This window comes from Anabrus simplex, chromosome 3 (genome assembly GCF_040414725.1).
Source record: "Anabrus simplex isolate iqAnaSimp1 chromosome 3, ASM4041472v1, whole genome shotgun sequence".
Lineage (NCBI taxonomy): Eukaryota > Metazoa > Arthropoda > Insecta > Orthoptera > Tettigoniidae > Anabrus > Anabrus simplex.
This window is the reverse complement of record NC_090267.1, coordinates 363336253-363349307: the sequence shown is the minus strand read 5'-3', so window position 1 is coordinate 363349307 and position 13055 is coordinate 363336253. Positions and strand designations below refer to the sequence as shown.

The following is a 13055-nucleotide window of genomic DNA, read 5'->3' as shown; positions in this document are numbered from 1 at the left end:
AGTATTCTCAATTTCAAACAGTCATTATTAGAGAAGTCTTCCTCATGAAGAGATGAGATTTTCTTCTGAAGATGCGGAGCTAAGTCTCTGCGAAATGTAAAGAATTTCCCTTTGTTTTCTTTACGCGACAAAAGCCTAAAAGCTGTATTATCATGTCTATTATTATGGGTCGTGGAGTCCGGCCCCGCGGTGTAGAGGGCAACACGTTTGCCTGTCACCCGGCGGCCCCGGGTTCGATTCCCGGCCGGGTCAGGGGTTTTTAATTGTAAGTTATTAATATCTCTGGCCTGGAGACTGGGTGTTTGTGCCGTCCTTAATGTTCCTTTCCTCACATTCAACACTTTACATTTTTGCAATTTCCAAATACACGCAGGTTCCTAACATATGGTGCAAGTAGGGGCAAAAGATCTTTCTAGGTTGACGCCCCGAAAAATAGCATTTTTTAAAAATGAGTCATGGAAGCATCAATCTAAGTACAATAATATTGTTATTTATAAAAACTAATGGCTTGCACAGCAAAACAAAATCATGGTTCCAAGATAATAAAGAATGACACTGAGATGAATGTCAGAGTAGTAGTAGTAATAATAATAAGAAGAAGAATTTTGTGTGGCTGTTGTTAGTCTTTCACCTGTCGCTATTTCTTGATGGATGCAGAAATTTTTCATCTGTCCCTTGGCACAGGGCATCTAAAAGATGTACCTTTAATTGAGGTCTGTTTCATGTATGGCTTTGACAGTATGGAAACTACTGAATTATGGGCAGTGCTGAGTCCATGACGTTCAGAGCACAACTAGTTTGTCTGAGTATTACAAAAAGTGCTACTCATAAGGTCAGTCATGCATTCTTTCATGCTGCAGTTTATGAACCAGTCAGGAAAACAGTAGCAAACTACCTCACTCATTATGTCTTGCATCGGTTTTTACTGTTTCCCTATAACCAGATAACCTATTGTTGGTATTATTTGAGGATCCAGCCAGCCTCTAGGGTGAATATTTACGCGTTGTAAGTCTGGAGTAGTCCTTATAAAACAATTGATCCGACGAGTGTGGACAGCATCTGCCATAGATAGGAAACTGCATCTTACGAGGGAAGGACGCGCACCGGAAAATCGTCGATCTTTTTGCATACACATTAAATGAACCAGGAATAACACAATGATCAAAACACTTCTTTCGGAAATTAATTTGTGCAACCTACAGAAAGTGTTACATTTCGTATGTTTGAATCTGCATGCTCGGCTACGCAGTACTGCACCGCATGCTGGGTTCACTCCTCGAGAGATCAACGATACTCCATACCCTACCTGCAATTCGCAGTGTCCAGCAGCTGATTTGAGGCCACGCTGGCATATGCTTAAAAAAAGGAAAGCTGTTCAATATTGGAGAAGTGGTAAGAGGGGCCCACTTTCATTTTTGTTGGTGAAACAAAGGTTCCATCATGTCAAAAGCAAAAAGGATTTACATTTGTGGGAAAAGTATCTAAAGAACAGTGGCTCGTGCCACGACAAATTAAGGGCAGTAGCATATACTGTCAGAAAAAAATCAATTTTGCCCGTCGAAATAATGAAATAATTGTCACGATGTGACCATCCAGCAGTGCGCTGGGTTTAAAGCATGCCACATGTGGGTACATAACTTTAAGAAGCGCAATGGTATTGTGTCACAAAGGAAATCATTTGTACCGACGAAAAAGCAGACCAACAAAGAAATAGAAAGTATGGCAGCAGCAGAAATATTTTTAGAAGAAGTTAAGTCTGTTATAGAGTCCTACGGACCTGGAAACGTGTGTAACAGTGATAGAAGTGGGTTCAGCCTGGAGATGTGTACAGGAAGGATATTAACTTTAAAAGGGGAAAAATCAGTTATGCTGCAGTGCAATCTGTGGTGTCCATCACCACAGCTACACCATAATGCTGAACTAATGGGGTCTTTATGCATCACTTTAATGGAGTGAAAGGTTTGTTTTGTAAGACTGTTAGAAGGAACATGTTTTTGCAAGAAAATATTCATGTTGGTTGAACTAAATCCAGAAAAATGTGATCTATACAACTGAACAAAGGGCATATTCAAGCAAAATACACCGTCCGGTAAAGTAGCGCTCATTCTGGATTCCTTATCTGGGCATAAGTCTTCACAAAATTAAGATACCGTACAACTGGTGATGATCCCTCCTAGTTCCATAGCTTCCTGTCAACCATTCGATGTATACGGGTTTAGTGTATGAAAAGGTTTTGTACGTAGATTGACACTGTTCAATTATTAAATTTGGATATCATTTTACAGCGGAGGAACACCATCTTGAAGATTTAGTCTCTGACATACCATCATCTGTCATCTGCTCATTTTTGTTTTGTGTGGCAACATACCTGGTGCCGAAGTCAGTACTTGTCCAAAAAGCCAGGAGCCTTTGAGCATCCTGTGCAATAGTTTTTTGACAGCGGTGACCTAAAATGTTCCACTTGCTCTTATCCTCACTTTGTTAGGTGTGCAGTCGCTTCGTACTTTCAACATTTCTACCATGGGCATCATCGTTGCAAAAAACTATAAGGAGTAATTTGTCTTTTTGTGTAACATCCTTTATTATACTGATTGACCTTTATTTTCACCATAACACTCTTATTCTATTTCATTTATTGACCTGTAATCAATTCAAGAATTGTCCGCCTCTGTAGCATAACTGTTAGTGTTATTAGCTGCCATCCTCGGGGACCCGGTTTTGATTCCCGGTACAGCCAGAAATGTAAGAATGGCGGGAGGGCTGGTATGTGGTTGAATTGGTACATGCTGCTCACCTCCATTGGGGGCGTGCCTGAAAAGAGCTGCACCACCTCAGGATGAGGACTCTAGTTTGCTTAAAGCAGGAATTAAATTGTTTCTCCTAACGCCGCTACATTATCTTCGCAACTTGCCATGCAATTGCTAATAGAATAAGAAAGATCAGTGACACAATCCCTCGATGAGTAAATCCAGCACGCTCTGCATTCCCGCGTAGCCAAGCGCGCCATTTCAAATATGCAAACTTTAATGCTTTCTGTAGAAGTTAAATTCCGAAATAAATGTTTTGGCCATTGTGTTATTCTTGCCTCATTTAACGTGTGTGCAAAATTTACGTAAGTTTCGGTGATTCTCCGGTACGCGCCCTTCCCTTGTTAGTGTGGTGGAGGATAGTGTTTTATGTGGCATGCCAGATGCAGGAATATTGGAGACACCACAAACACCCTGTTGCCATGCCAAGGGAATTAAGTGTTTATAATTAAAATCACTTAATGTATGAGCTGTTTGTACCTTTTATTTTTTGTCTTTGTAAGGCCACAGCTGCTTCCTTCCCACTCCTAGCCCTTTCCTATCCCACCATCGCCATAAGACCTATATGTGTCGGTGCGACATGAAGCACATTGTAAAAAAAAAAAATTATCTTTTTAACCATGCACCAGTTCTCCTACGAATCTTAAATCTCTGGCAGTACCAGTACTTGAACTGAGACCTCTAAGGATGACAGCTAATAACTCTAACCATTACGCTACCGAAGTGGACAATGTCAGGATGATAACCTACTGCAGTGATATCTTTATTAGTCCTCTTTTAACATGGTTAGCTCTCTATAAGCTTTGCTTTAAAGAGATCATTGTAGTCTCATAGGTATGTAGATTTTTCTAAGGAAATCGTTTATCATTAAATGCCTGAAGAGATTTCCACGATAAATGTATTAATATGTTTTTTTTTGCTAGGGGCTTTACGTCGCGCCGATACAGATAGGTCTTATGGCGACGATGGGATAGGAAAGGCCTAGGAGTTGGAACGAAGCGGCCGTAGCCTTAATTAAGGTACAGCCCCAGCATTTGCCTGGTGTGAAAATGGGAAACCACGGAAAACCATTTTCAGGGCTGCCGATAGTGGGATTCGAACCTATTAATATTTTAACAGTGTTTTCCTTAAAATATAATTGGTACCTTGAATGAATGAAACTTGTTACAGAAGAACCTCATCATAGACAAGTAGTGTTTTTTTTCTTCTTTCTTTTTCTTGACATTGTACTTTGTCTCGTGATAGGCTTAATTTTGACTTTTACATCTTCTACTGAACAGGCATATCTGAATGCAATATATAACTGCCCCTGTGTAAACCATATTTTGAAAGGTGGGTGTCACATTTCTGGAAATCTTACCATGTGACTCATCATAACAAACTGAAGCTTGGTCATTCTGGAGCTCTTGTTTTGCTTGTGAGGATCATAGTGATGCAACTGTGAGTTCCAGCCTGCTTCACCACAGGGAAAGAGTAGGGGATACATCATCAAATCACAGTTAGGGCTTAATGTTGCTAATAGTTTTGGGCCCCCTTGCCTACCATGAGCAACAACATAATGATGGCTTAGAGGTTCACCATCTTCAGAAACAAAACGTAGGCACTTCTTCTGCAGATGGTGCGTTGCATCATTGCTGATCAGCTCCAGTATGATCAGCAAATCTGAAGTCTATTAATTCATATTTTTTGCATTTGTCAATTTTTCTTGTACAAAGGCATAAGGTTTGTTGACAAGTATATCAGACTACATTTGTAGTGTATTGGGTGCCATTGAATGCTGGTCACCTAAAATATTAGCACGTTCTGAAGTAATGACATTATCCGACAGTTTCTAGTAGCAAAAGTGTATTTTTGAATCTAAAATCATGTCACTGTCCTGGTATATATCTAATATAATATTTTATTAAATGTATTTAGAAATACTTCACAAATTAGGGGGCTGCATATATAAAAAATACACGTTATCAACTATCAGGAATGGTCAGATACTTGAAAATTTGGATCTCACATTGATTATTAGTGCTTTAGGAAAGGGTTGAAGGACTTTAAGAACTTCACAAACTTCTCTGGTAGTATGCCCCTTACTGTGATCAGCTGTCCTATAACTGCAATCTCCATATTATAAGGACTCGTAGGGAGCATGAAGAGACAAACCTAGGCATAACGAAGATATAGTGTTTGTTTATCTCAGGGGATAGAAGACAGTGGCAAGAGCAGTGAGAATGTCCGTGGACTAAATACAGTCATCGCATGAGTCTCACATTACTGACAGGTCTAAATGGATTTTAGAGAATAACTAGCTGATGTACCCGTGCTTCGCTATGGAATTCTAGTGTACACATTGTGAGCAAGATTGTATTCAATTCCATAGCTCTTAACGTTACCCTAGAAACACGACGGGGAAGTCACCAAACATATTTTCTCATATGAAGACTGAGTTAGGGAATTTTCACTGTAATGATAGACCCGCTTGCCTACCATCAGTCACAATCGGGTTGGGGAGTTTTCATTATAATTGTAGACACACTCCTCCTGCATTTTACATCCTCGGAAAGACTGTCTTAGTGGTTTTCCCAACCGAAATGAACATACATTACAATGACGTCAGTAGGAATGGCGCGACTAAAAGCAATACTTTCGTATGAAATACTCTATCAGATGAAACACCACACATTTTCTCACTTTTAACGAACAGGACTACGCTGTTGATCTAACAGTCCACAGTTCCAGAGATGGAATGACCAAGCCTCAGACAGCCGTGATTCGTGAACACTCTTCGTCTTTTTCCGGCGGGGAGAAGGTTGAATAGTGGAGACTCCCAGGGCAAATCTATGCCCTTTTACTAATCTGTTTCCTAGGAGTACCCGATGAGTCGGAAAATATCAGTTCACTACACTGGCGGCGGAAAAATCTATCTGACTTGGAGGCAAATTTTTCCTCCAAGCCAGAGGAGAAACCCCCTCTTCACTGATAATTTGGAATAAGATGAATGTAGAATTTAATAAAAGAGAAGAAGAAGAGGCTTTTCTTAAGAAACGGCTCTTTTCATGGTTGAATTTTTGAGTTAAGTTATTTGTGGTGCTATACTTTGGAATAGGTCTAAATTGTTATTCTAGACCAGGTCATACTACTACTGCTACTGCTGCTACTACTAAGTCAGCCTCTGCCTTAAGTAGGTATGCACACTGCTCATTCCAAACAGCGCGTCAGAGTAGGGATCGAATAACTGGAATACCGTACTATGAAGAACCGGTGTGTTACGTATCAGCTGTATCAGAAAATGTATGAACCAGAGGAATGGCATGCTAAAGAAGAAAGCTTTCTAACTCCCTAGCTATTTCCCGCCAATATTCAGTCAGGCTTTTGTACTCGGTATGCAGCAGTAATCCCATCCATTGGAGTTGAAAGGCAACATAAGGGAGACAAATAACATCACAAACAATGGTCAGTGTAATGTTATTGTTGATCAACGTTATGCGCCTTCGATACTGCAGGCCTTCACATTTAGTTTTCTTCTGACTCTGAAATACCACTCATCATAGTCGGTACAGTAAAACTGAATAAAACATAAATGATTGGAAATTGTATTCTCTGTAACTTTTGTTATCTAGCACTTTTCGATAGGACCAAAAATATAGGCATTTAAAAATTAAAATTTAGGCGCTTTCCCCTAAACTACAATTTCATCCGAGGTGAATAAAATTGTTTATAGCTTAAACTGTAGTTTCTTATTCCCCGACTCTCTATACTGATTTTCATTAAATTCTGTCAAACCATTTTCTCGTGGCTCGGCGTCGTTATGGACTTAGCAACAAAAATACAAATGCATGAGTATCTGTGTTATCATAGCCGGTACGGTAAAAATATATAAGACATAAATGGTCGGAAATTCTATAAAACTTTGGTTATGTTGCATTTATCGATACGATCACTAATAATATAAATATTTGAGACCTATATTTTAGGCCTTCCCCTGAACTACCATTTCATTCAGCGTGAATAAAATAATGTATAGCCTAGATTATAGTGGCCTATTCTCTGACTTTGTATACCAGTTTTCAATGAGATAGGACCATTAATGACGTAAATATTTGAAAATTAAATTTTAGGCCTTCCCCTAAACTACCATTTCTATGAGCGTGAATAAAATTATTTATTGCTTAGATTGTAGCAGCTTATTCCACGACTTTGCATACCGATTTTCATTAAATTCTCTTTAGCCGTTTTTTAGTGATGCATGTACATACATACAGACAGACAGAAATTACGGAAAAGTAAAAAGTGCATTTCTTTGTTACTGTGCACATGACTGATGCAGAAATACCATCCTTTTCAAATTCTGAGCAATGTACAGACAAAACTCTTATTTTATATATATATATATATAGATGTGTGACTGCTACACATACAAAAACAGTAGGGCGAATTGAGAATGGACTGTGTGTTGATCGATCAGGGGCTAAAGAGTTTAGAGCGAAAGGAACTATTGTATTACCAAGGACTTACTAACTGAGCAGCCATAGATTCAGCGTGTTGCTGTACTTGACATCAGAGCCGAATGACTGAACACCAAATGTAAACGAGTAGTAGGTGTCACGACTATCATAATTCGGCCATCTTGCTGATTTGAACCATACTCCACCATTCTTCTCTATCCAAACTCTTAAGTGTGGTTACTTGGAGATAACTGTGTAAGGGGCCACTCATCACGTCAACCCATTGTGTTGGTACTTTTTCTTGTGGACTGATTCTATGGACTTTGCCCTCAAAAATCAACTTTTGAAGACTACCTTCTCAGCGCATTATATAACCAGAGTAGCATATGATCTGCAGAGACCTCGCACGACAGATAAACTTTTATCTGAAGTAGGTTCAGAATCGACATATTCATGCGATGAGCTGTCTAAGGAATCCTCATCATTTTCCTCCAGAGCCACATTTCAAAACTTTCTGTCTGTGCACAGTCGTGTTGTAGGATGGTCTGCGGAGGTGCAGCATCTGATCCAGATATTGAAAACATGAATAAAGAGTGTCCAATACGACATATCTCAATTTAGTTTTTTAACAGCACTGGACATTTCTAGTGAAACATGCACTCTGGCTCCTGTCTACTGAGGTACTCAATTGTCACTGAGTTTTACAATTAATTTAGTTTATTATTCATATTGAATCCACTCTTATTTCCTATATTTAATTTTTTTTTTTTTTTAACCTGAACTGGTCCGTTAAGCAATGAAGGAAAGTGTAACTGTAATTTTTGTATCAGTTTCAGATATTCATTTGTTTTATCAGGATCATTGTGATATCTGTTTCAGTCTGTTGAAGTGCTGGAATTTGTTAAACGTGACTTGGATGAATTTTCCTCAGCTGTGAAGAGTGAAGCCACCAGTGTTGTTAGTTCTACGACCACAGTTTTAAAGGACAAATTAAAAGTAAGGACATGTCATTGCTCTCAGTAATTTTTATTGTGTCATATTATATACATCTACGTTGTTATTTAAGATCTTTAGCTTTCTCAACATGTGGTTTGGAAATTGCAGATTCCAAACTAAGCTCTTCAATCATCATGTCTATTTACTGTGAGACTTCAATTTGCTTGATATTTTTGATGCTGCATTTAGCCATTTTATCTGATCTCTTTATCTTCATATCACACTTCATCTAATTACTCTCTTACTATTGCTGTCAAATTCCTTTTAAAGCATGCGGATTGGTCTTTGTTATTAAGGTCAATCATGAGCCATAAACTAGTGATTTAGTGTATGAATTCACCGGTAGTAGGTTTTGTGGTAGTTGAGATCCATCTGAAATGTCCTGTATTATCATTAGAGTCTGGATGTTTATGACCTAAAAATCATCCAGATATGCTCTTAAAAATAACTAAATATGACCAAACATATGAACTTCCAATAATTAATTATTTTTGCCATTAGTATTTATGATATTCATTAGTGTATACAATCTTATTACACTACATCTGTTAATACCCTTGCTAGTTCTTTTATCAATTCCACTAGTCTATATCATTAATTCATTACCAGTCATTAAACTTTGGTTGGTACTAAAGTTATTTTTCTTTAGTATTGCATTCTTACTCAGTTGTGACATAGGCCACATTGCTGTTCCCACAAACCAATGAAAATCGTATTAGTTATCAGAATGTAAAATGCACTGACAGTTGCCGTGGGCATAAAAATTTAATGGAAGTAGAATATTAAAACTTTACATACCACTTATTCCCTATTCTTCTCAGCATTGCATGAAATAAACACATGCATCTTCAAATTCTTTTATTGTCACCCACCACTTTTTCGTATTAGAAGCTCCTTTCATTGTTGTAAGATATAATGGGTGCATACTGAAACAAAATCAGGTCACTGCAGTTAAACTGTAGGCCGGGCTGAGTGGCTCAGACGGTTGAGGCGCTGGCCTTCTGACCCCAACATGGCAGGTTCGATCCTGGCTCAGTCCGGTGGTATTTGAAGGTGCTCAAATACGTCAGCCTCGTGTCAGTAGATTTACTGGCACGTAAAAGAACTCCTGCGGGACTAAATTCCGGCACCTCGGCATCTCCGAAAACCGTAAAAGAGTAGTTAGTGGGACGTAAAGCAAATAACATTATTATTAGTTAAACTGTAGGTCATCTTCTCCAGGTCATTTCAGTACCCTGTTGTACAGTATGTCACTAATATTGCACATCGTGGAATATCGAGGATTCCCACTGGGCACTTTTTTCCAGCTTGTTCTTTACAGAAACAGCTGTACTGCCTGTTGCCTTCCTATTTTGCATTTTAAATCTTGTACAAGTTCCAAACACTCGCATAACTCTAAACCATTGGTCTCTAAATTATTAAATTACTTCAGTAATTTGACTTAATATGGCTCCAATTTCCAGACCGACTGTTAGAAAATGGTCCTCGAACAGTTCTTATGGGTGAAGCATCACTAGCATCAAACAGTGAAACATTATTTTGCACAGCTTTGTAGATATCGCAGTAATACTCTGCTACAGCCAGATGGCGTCAAATCAAAATGTCTGCACACGGTAGCTGAGGTCATACGATTATTATTATTATTATTATTATTATTATTATTATTATTATTATTATTATTATTATTATTATTATTATTATTATTATTAATACTCTGCTGCTTTTGCCCCATTGAATAATTACTGGTTAGGGCAAAAGAGAGTGCAGTTGTGTGTGTTCTGTAAATTTTGCCACCCTCAGTGGAGGCTAACAAATATTTTCATGATATTTGAAATTAAGCTGTCAACATCAGGAAAATTCTGTTATATTTCCTGAGCTAATAAGGCATGATAGGTGCACCATTTTTTGGATCGAGAACTTTCAGTCCTTTTCTAGCTTTCACCATGTATGATGGAGCATCTGCGACTAACAAGACTAGTTCCCATTAATTTCAACATGACAAATAGAATACCTAGTGTGATCACTCCGCTTTCTTAACATTGTCGTACCGGGCAAGTTGGCTGTGCAGTTAGGGGCGCGCAGCTATGAGCTTGCATCCGGGAGATGGTGGGTTCGAACCCCACTGTCGGCAGCCGTGAAGATGGTTTCCCTTTTTCACACTAGGCAAATGCTGGGGCTGTACCTTAATTAAGGCCTCGGCCGCTTCCTTCGCAGTCCTAGACCTTTTCTATCCCATCATCGCCATAAGACCTATCTGTGTCAGTGCGACGTAAAGCAAGTAGCAAAAAAAATAATATAACTCCTATCGAGGGAATTTGTTGGTTTTGATATTTTCCAAAAGTCTGTATTAATATCTGTGTAGTGCTTTGTATGTTGAATAAACTAGTTTTCTCTTATTTCGAGAATATGCCGTACTGTTTCGTTCTTGGTTGTAAATCGGGTTACAGAAGGAAGACAATTTTTTATACCACCGAAAGAAAATTATCTGTTTGCAAAGCGGATGAGAGTTGTTCTGCAGAAAGATAAGCAATAATTATTGTCAGCCAAAAGCAGAATATGTGACCTGCATTTTTCAGCAGATTTAATTAGCTTATAAAGGCGAACTGTTTCATTGTGAACGGTAAAGCGTTGGATTTCCTCGTGTGAGGAGCAATGCCTCATACTTTTCCAAATTTACCAAAATACCTATCCACTGAGGTAAAATCGTGAAAGGCACCCTGTAGGAAAAGGAATTAAGACAGTATCAAGAGGATAAGGAACGTGAATCATGATGAGTGAAGCAGTGATGACAACAGTGAGCAGTAAGGTTCAAGCTCAGCTTGGTCGTAGTCAAATTCATGGCCAGTCTACTTCTCTTACCGATGCCCAAAAGCCAATAGTGTCTCTCAAAAGACAACTAAAGAATGCAACTCGTAATTTAATGCAAGTTTAATGTCTCTTCCCGCCATGTTGAAACACCAGATTCCGTGAGATCTCCGAAGTTAAGCAACATTGGGCGTGTCAAGATTTGGATGGGTTGCCACACGCTGTTGGTGAGGGGTAAGGGAATGAAGGAACAGAAAGGAACTGGCCACCCTACCGTATGTAAACTCCGGCTCAGGCATACCTCTGTGGAGGTTCGGACCTGTCTTCGGGCAGAATACACCCTTACCTTACCTTACCTCAGTCAAAACTAGGATTAATTTCCTACAGGGGCAGATTAAGAACACAGAATGTTTTATGTGCTCTGTTAAAACAATTTTTCAAAGTAAGTAAAGCACAATATTGCTTTCGCTTTTCGTAATGTTCCATTTTATCTCATGTGTTCTCTTATTAAAGTCCAAAGATATTTCTTTGTGGGGACTGAGAATATTATTTACAACTCTCCGGCTGTATCATTCATAAGTAGAGACGAGAATTATGGGCACTAAAAACAATTAAAATAGGCAGGCATATAGGCTCTTAAATTAGCCACTATAGGCATTTAAATAGGCACTAATGTGTAAAATAGGCACAAAAAATAACTTATAATTTAATAACACACTCAATTACTATAACAGGAATTTACAAGCGACGTTTCAGTGCTTTCCGGTAACAATCTTATTCTCCTCTCATGCATAATGCTTTTGTACTGAGAGAAAGATCTCTCAACATCACATGAAGTGATTGGAAAAAACTTCAGTGAAATCACTTCATCTGGTTTTATTTCGCTGACAGCGGCTGCCTTCTCAGAGGTTCGGTCAAAACTTCCCCTGACTTCTTCCACAATCCTAAATGACTCCACCAGTGGCATGCCACTCTTCTCCAACTTGGTGATTGCTCCCAGCAGCTTGTGATAATTTGAAGATGCTCCGGTTTATGTAGGGGCATATTAGCTCCCAACATTGCAGTGCATAGGTCTGAAGAAAATGATTGTTGGTCGCTGCCCAAAGTGGACTGGTAGAAAGGCTGTGTTGATACAGATTTCTGTACTCGTACCAGATGCATAGCAGTATTTCTATGTTGATCTATGTGGTATTTTTCTCATATTTGATCTGAAAAATAATAAAATTGACGTAAATTACATTGTCCCTGTATCTTAAATTTCTACATTCAGGCTAATTGGCAATAATGCTTAGTATATATCATGCATTTGTTTCATTAAAAAAATACTATTAGAGATGATGTTTCTAGAAGTACGAAACTTTAAAGTAGTCATTTACATGGAAATATGTCCTCAAGGATTTTCAGTTATAATTTGGCAGTATCGTGTCGAGTTCACTGGGTGAAAGATATAATACAAAAGACGTGAAATGATACCGGAGTAGCATAGAGGAGAGATCCATCCTTTATGCTTGCCAAGGACCCACAAAGCTGGCCCTAATAGTATTCTTACTTATATAGAAGAATGAAAGCTAAACTACAGCACAGTGGTAAAGCCAGATGGTCTCTACGCTTCAGAGAGCCTGACAATGAATAAAAAGGATGAGCTTCAAGATTGCGAAAAAAGGAGAGGAGAATCTTAAGAAAAATTTTAGGACCACAGAAAAATACTGATGGGGAGTAGAGGAATAGAAAAAATTATAATCTCTACAAATACACCGAAAAAATCACTGTCGCCATGCTAAAGTGAAGGCTAAAATTCTATGGGCATCTAGAAAGAATGGATGAGAAACAGCTAACTAAGCAAATATTCAAGTACATCATTGGACTGAAAGCTTCAACGAAGTGGGTCGACAAGGTAAAACGAGATTCAGTAGAAAGTGGACTTACAATGGATATGATTCACAACAGAAAAGAATTTAGAAGCCGTGTGTACAGCATCAAAACATTCCAGGATGAACCACCAAAATGTAGA

General features: G+C 38.6%; 1 protein-coding gene across 1 annotated transcript in view; it reads left to right on the top strand.

The window, feature by feature from the left end:
• The first annotated feature begins 1623 nt into the window (after window positions 1-1623).
• LOC136866382 (BSD domain-containing protein 1) overlaps window positions 1624-13055 on the top strand; it is a 93930-nt gene continuing 82498 nt past the window's right edge. Inside the window, exons 1-2 of the mRNA XM_068226852.1 lie at window positions 1624-1785; window positions 8123-8239. Coding sequence (XP_068082953.1) covers window positions 1624-1785; window positions 8123-8239 — 279 coding nt within the window. The remainder of the gene's footprint in view (window positions 1786-8122; window positions 8240-13055) is intronic.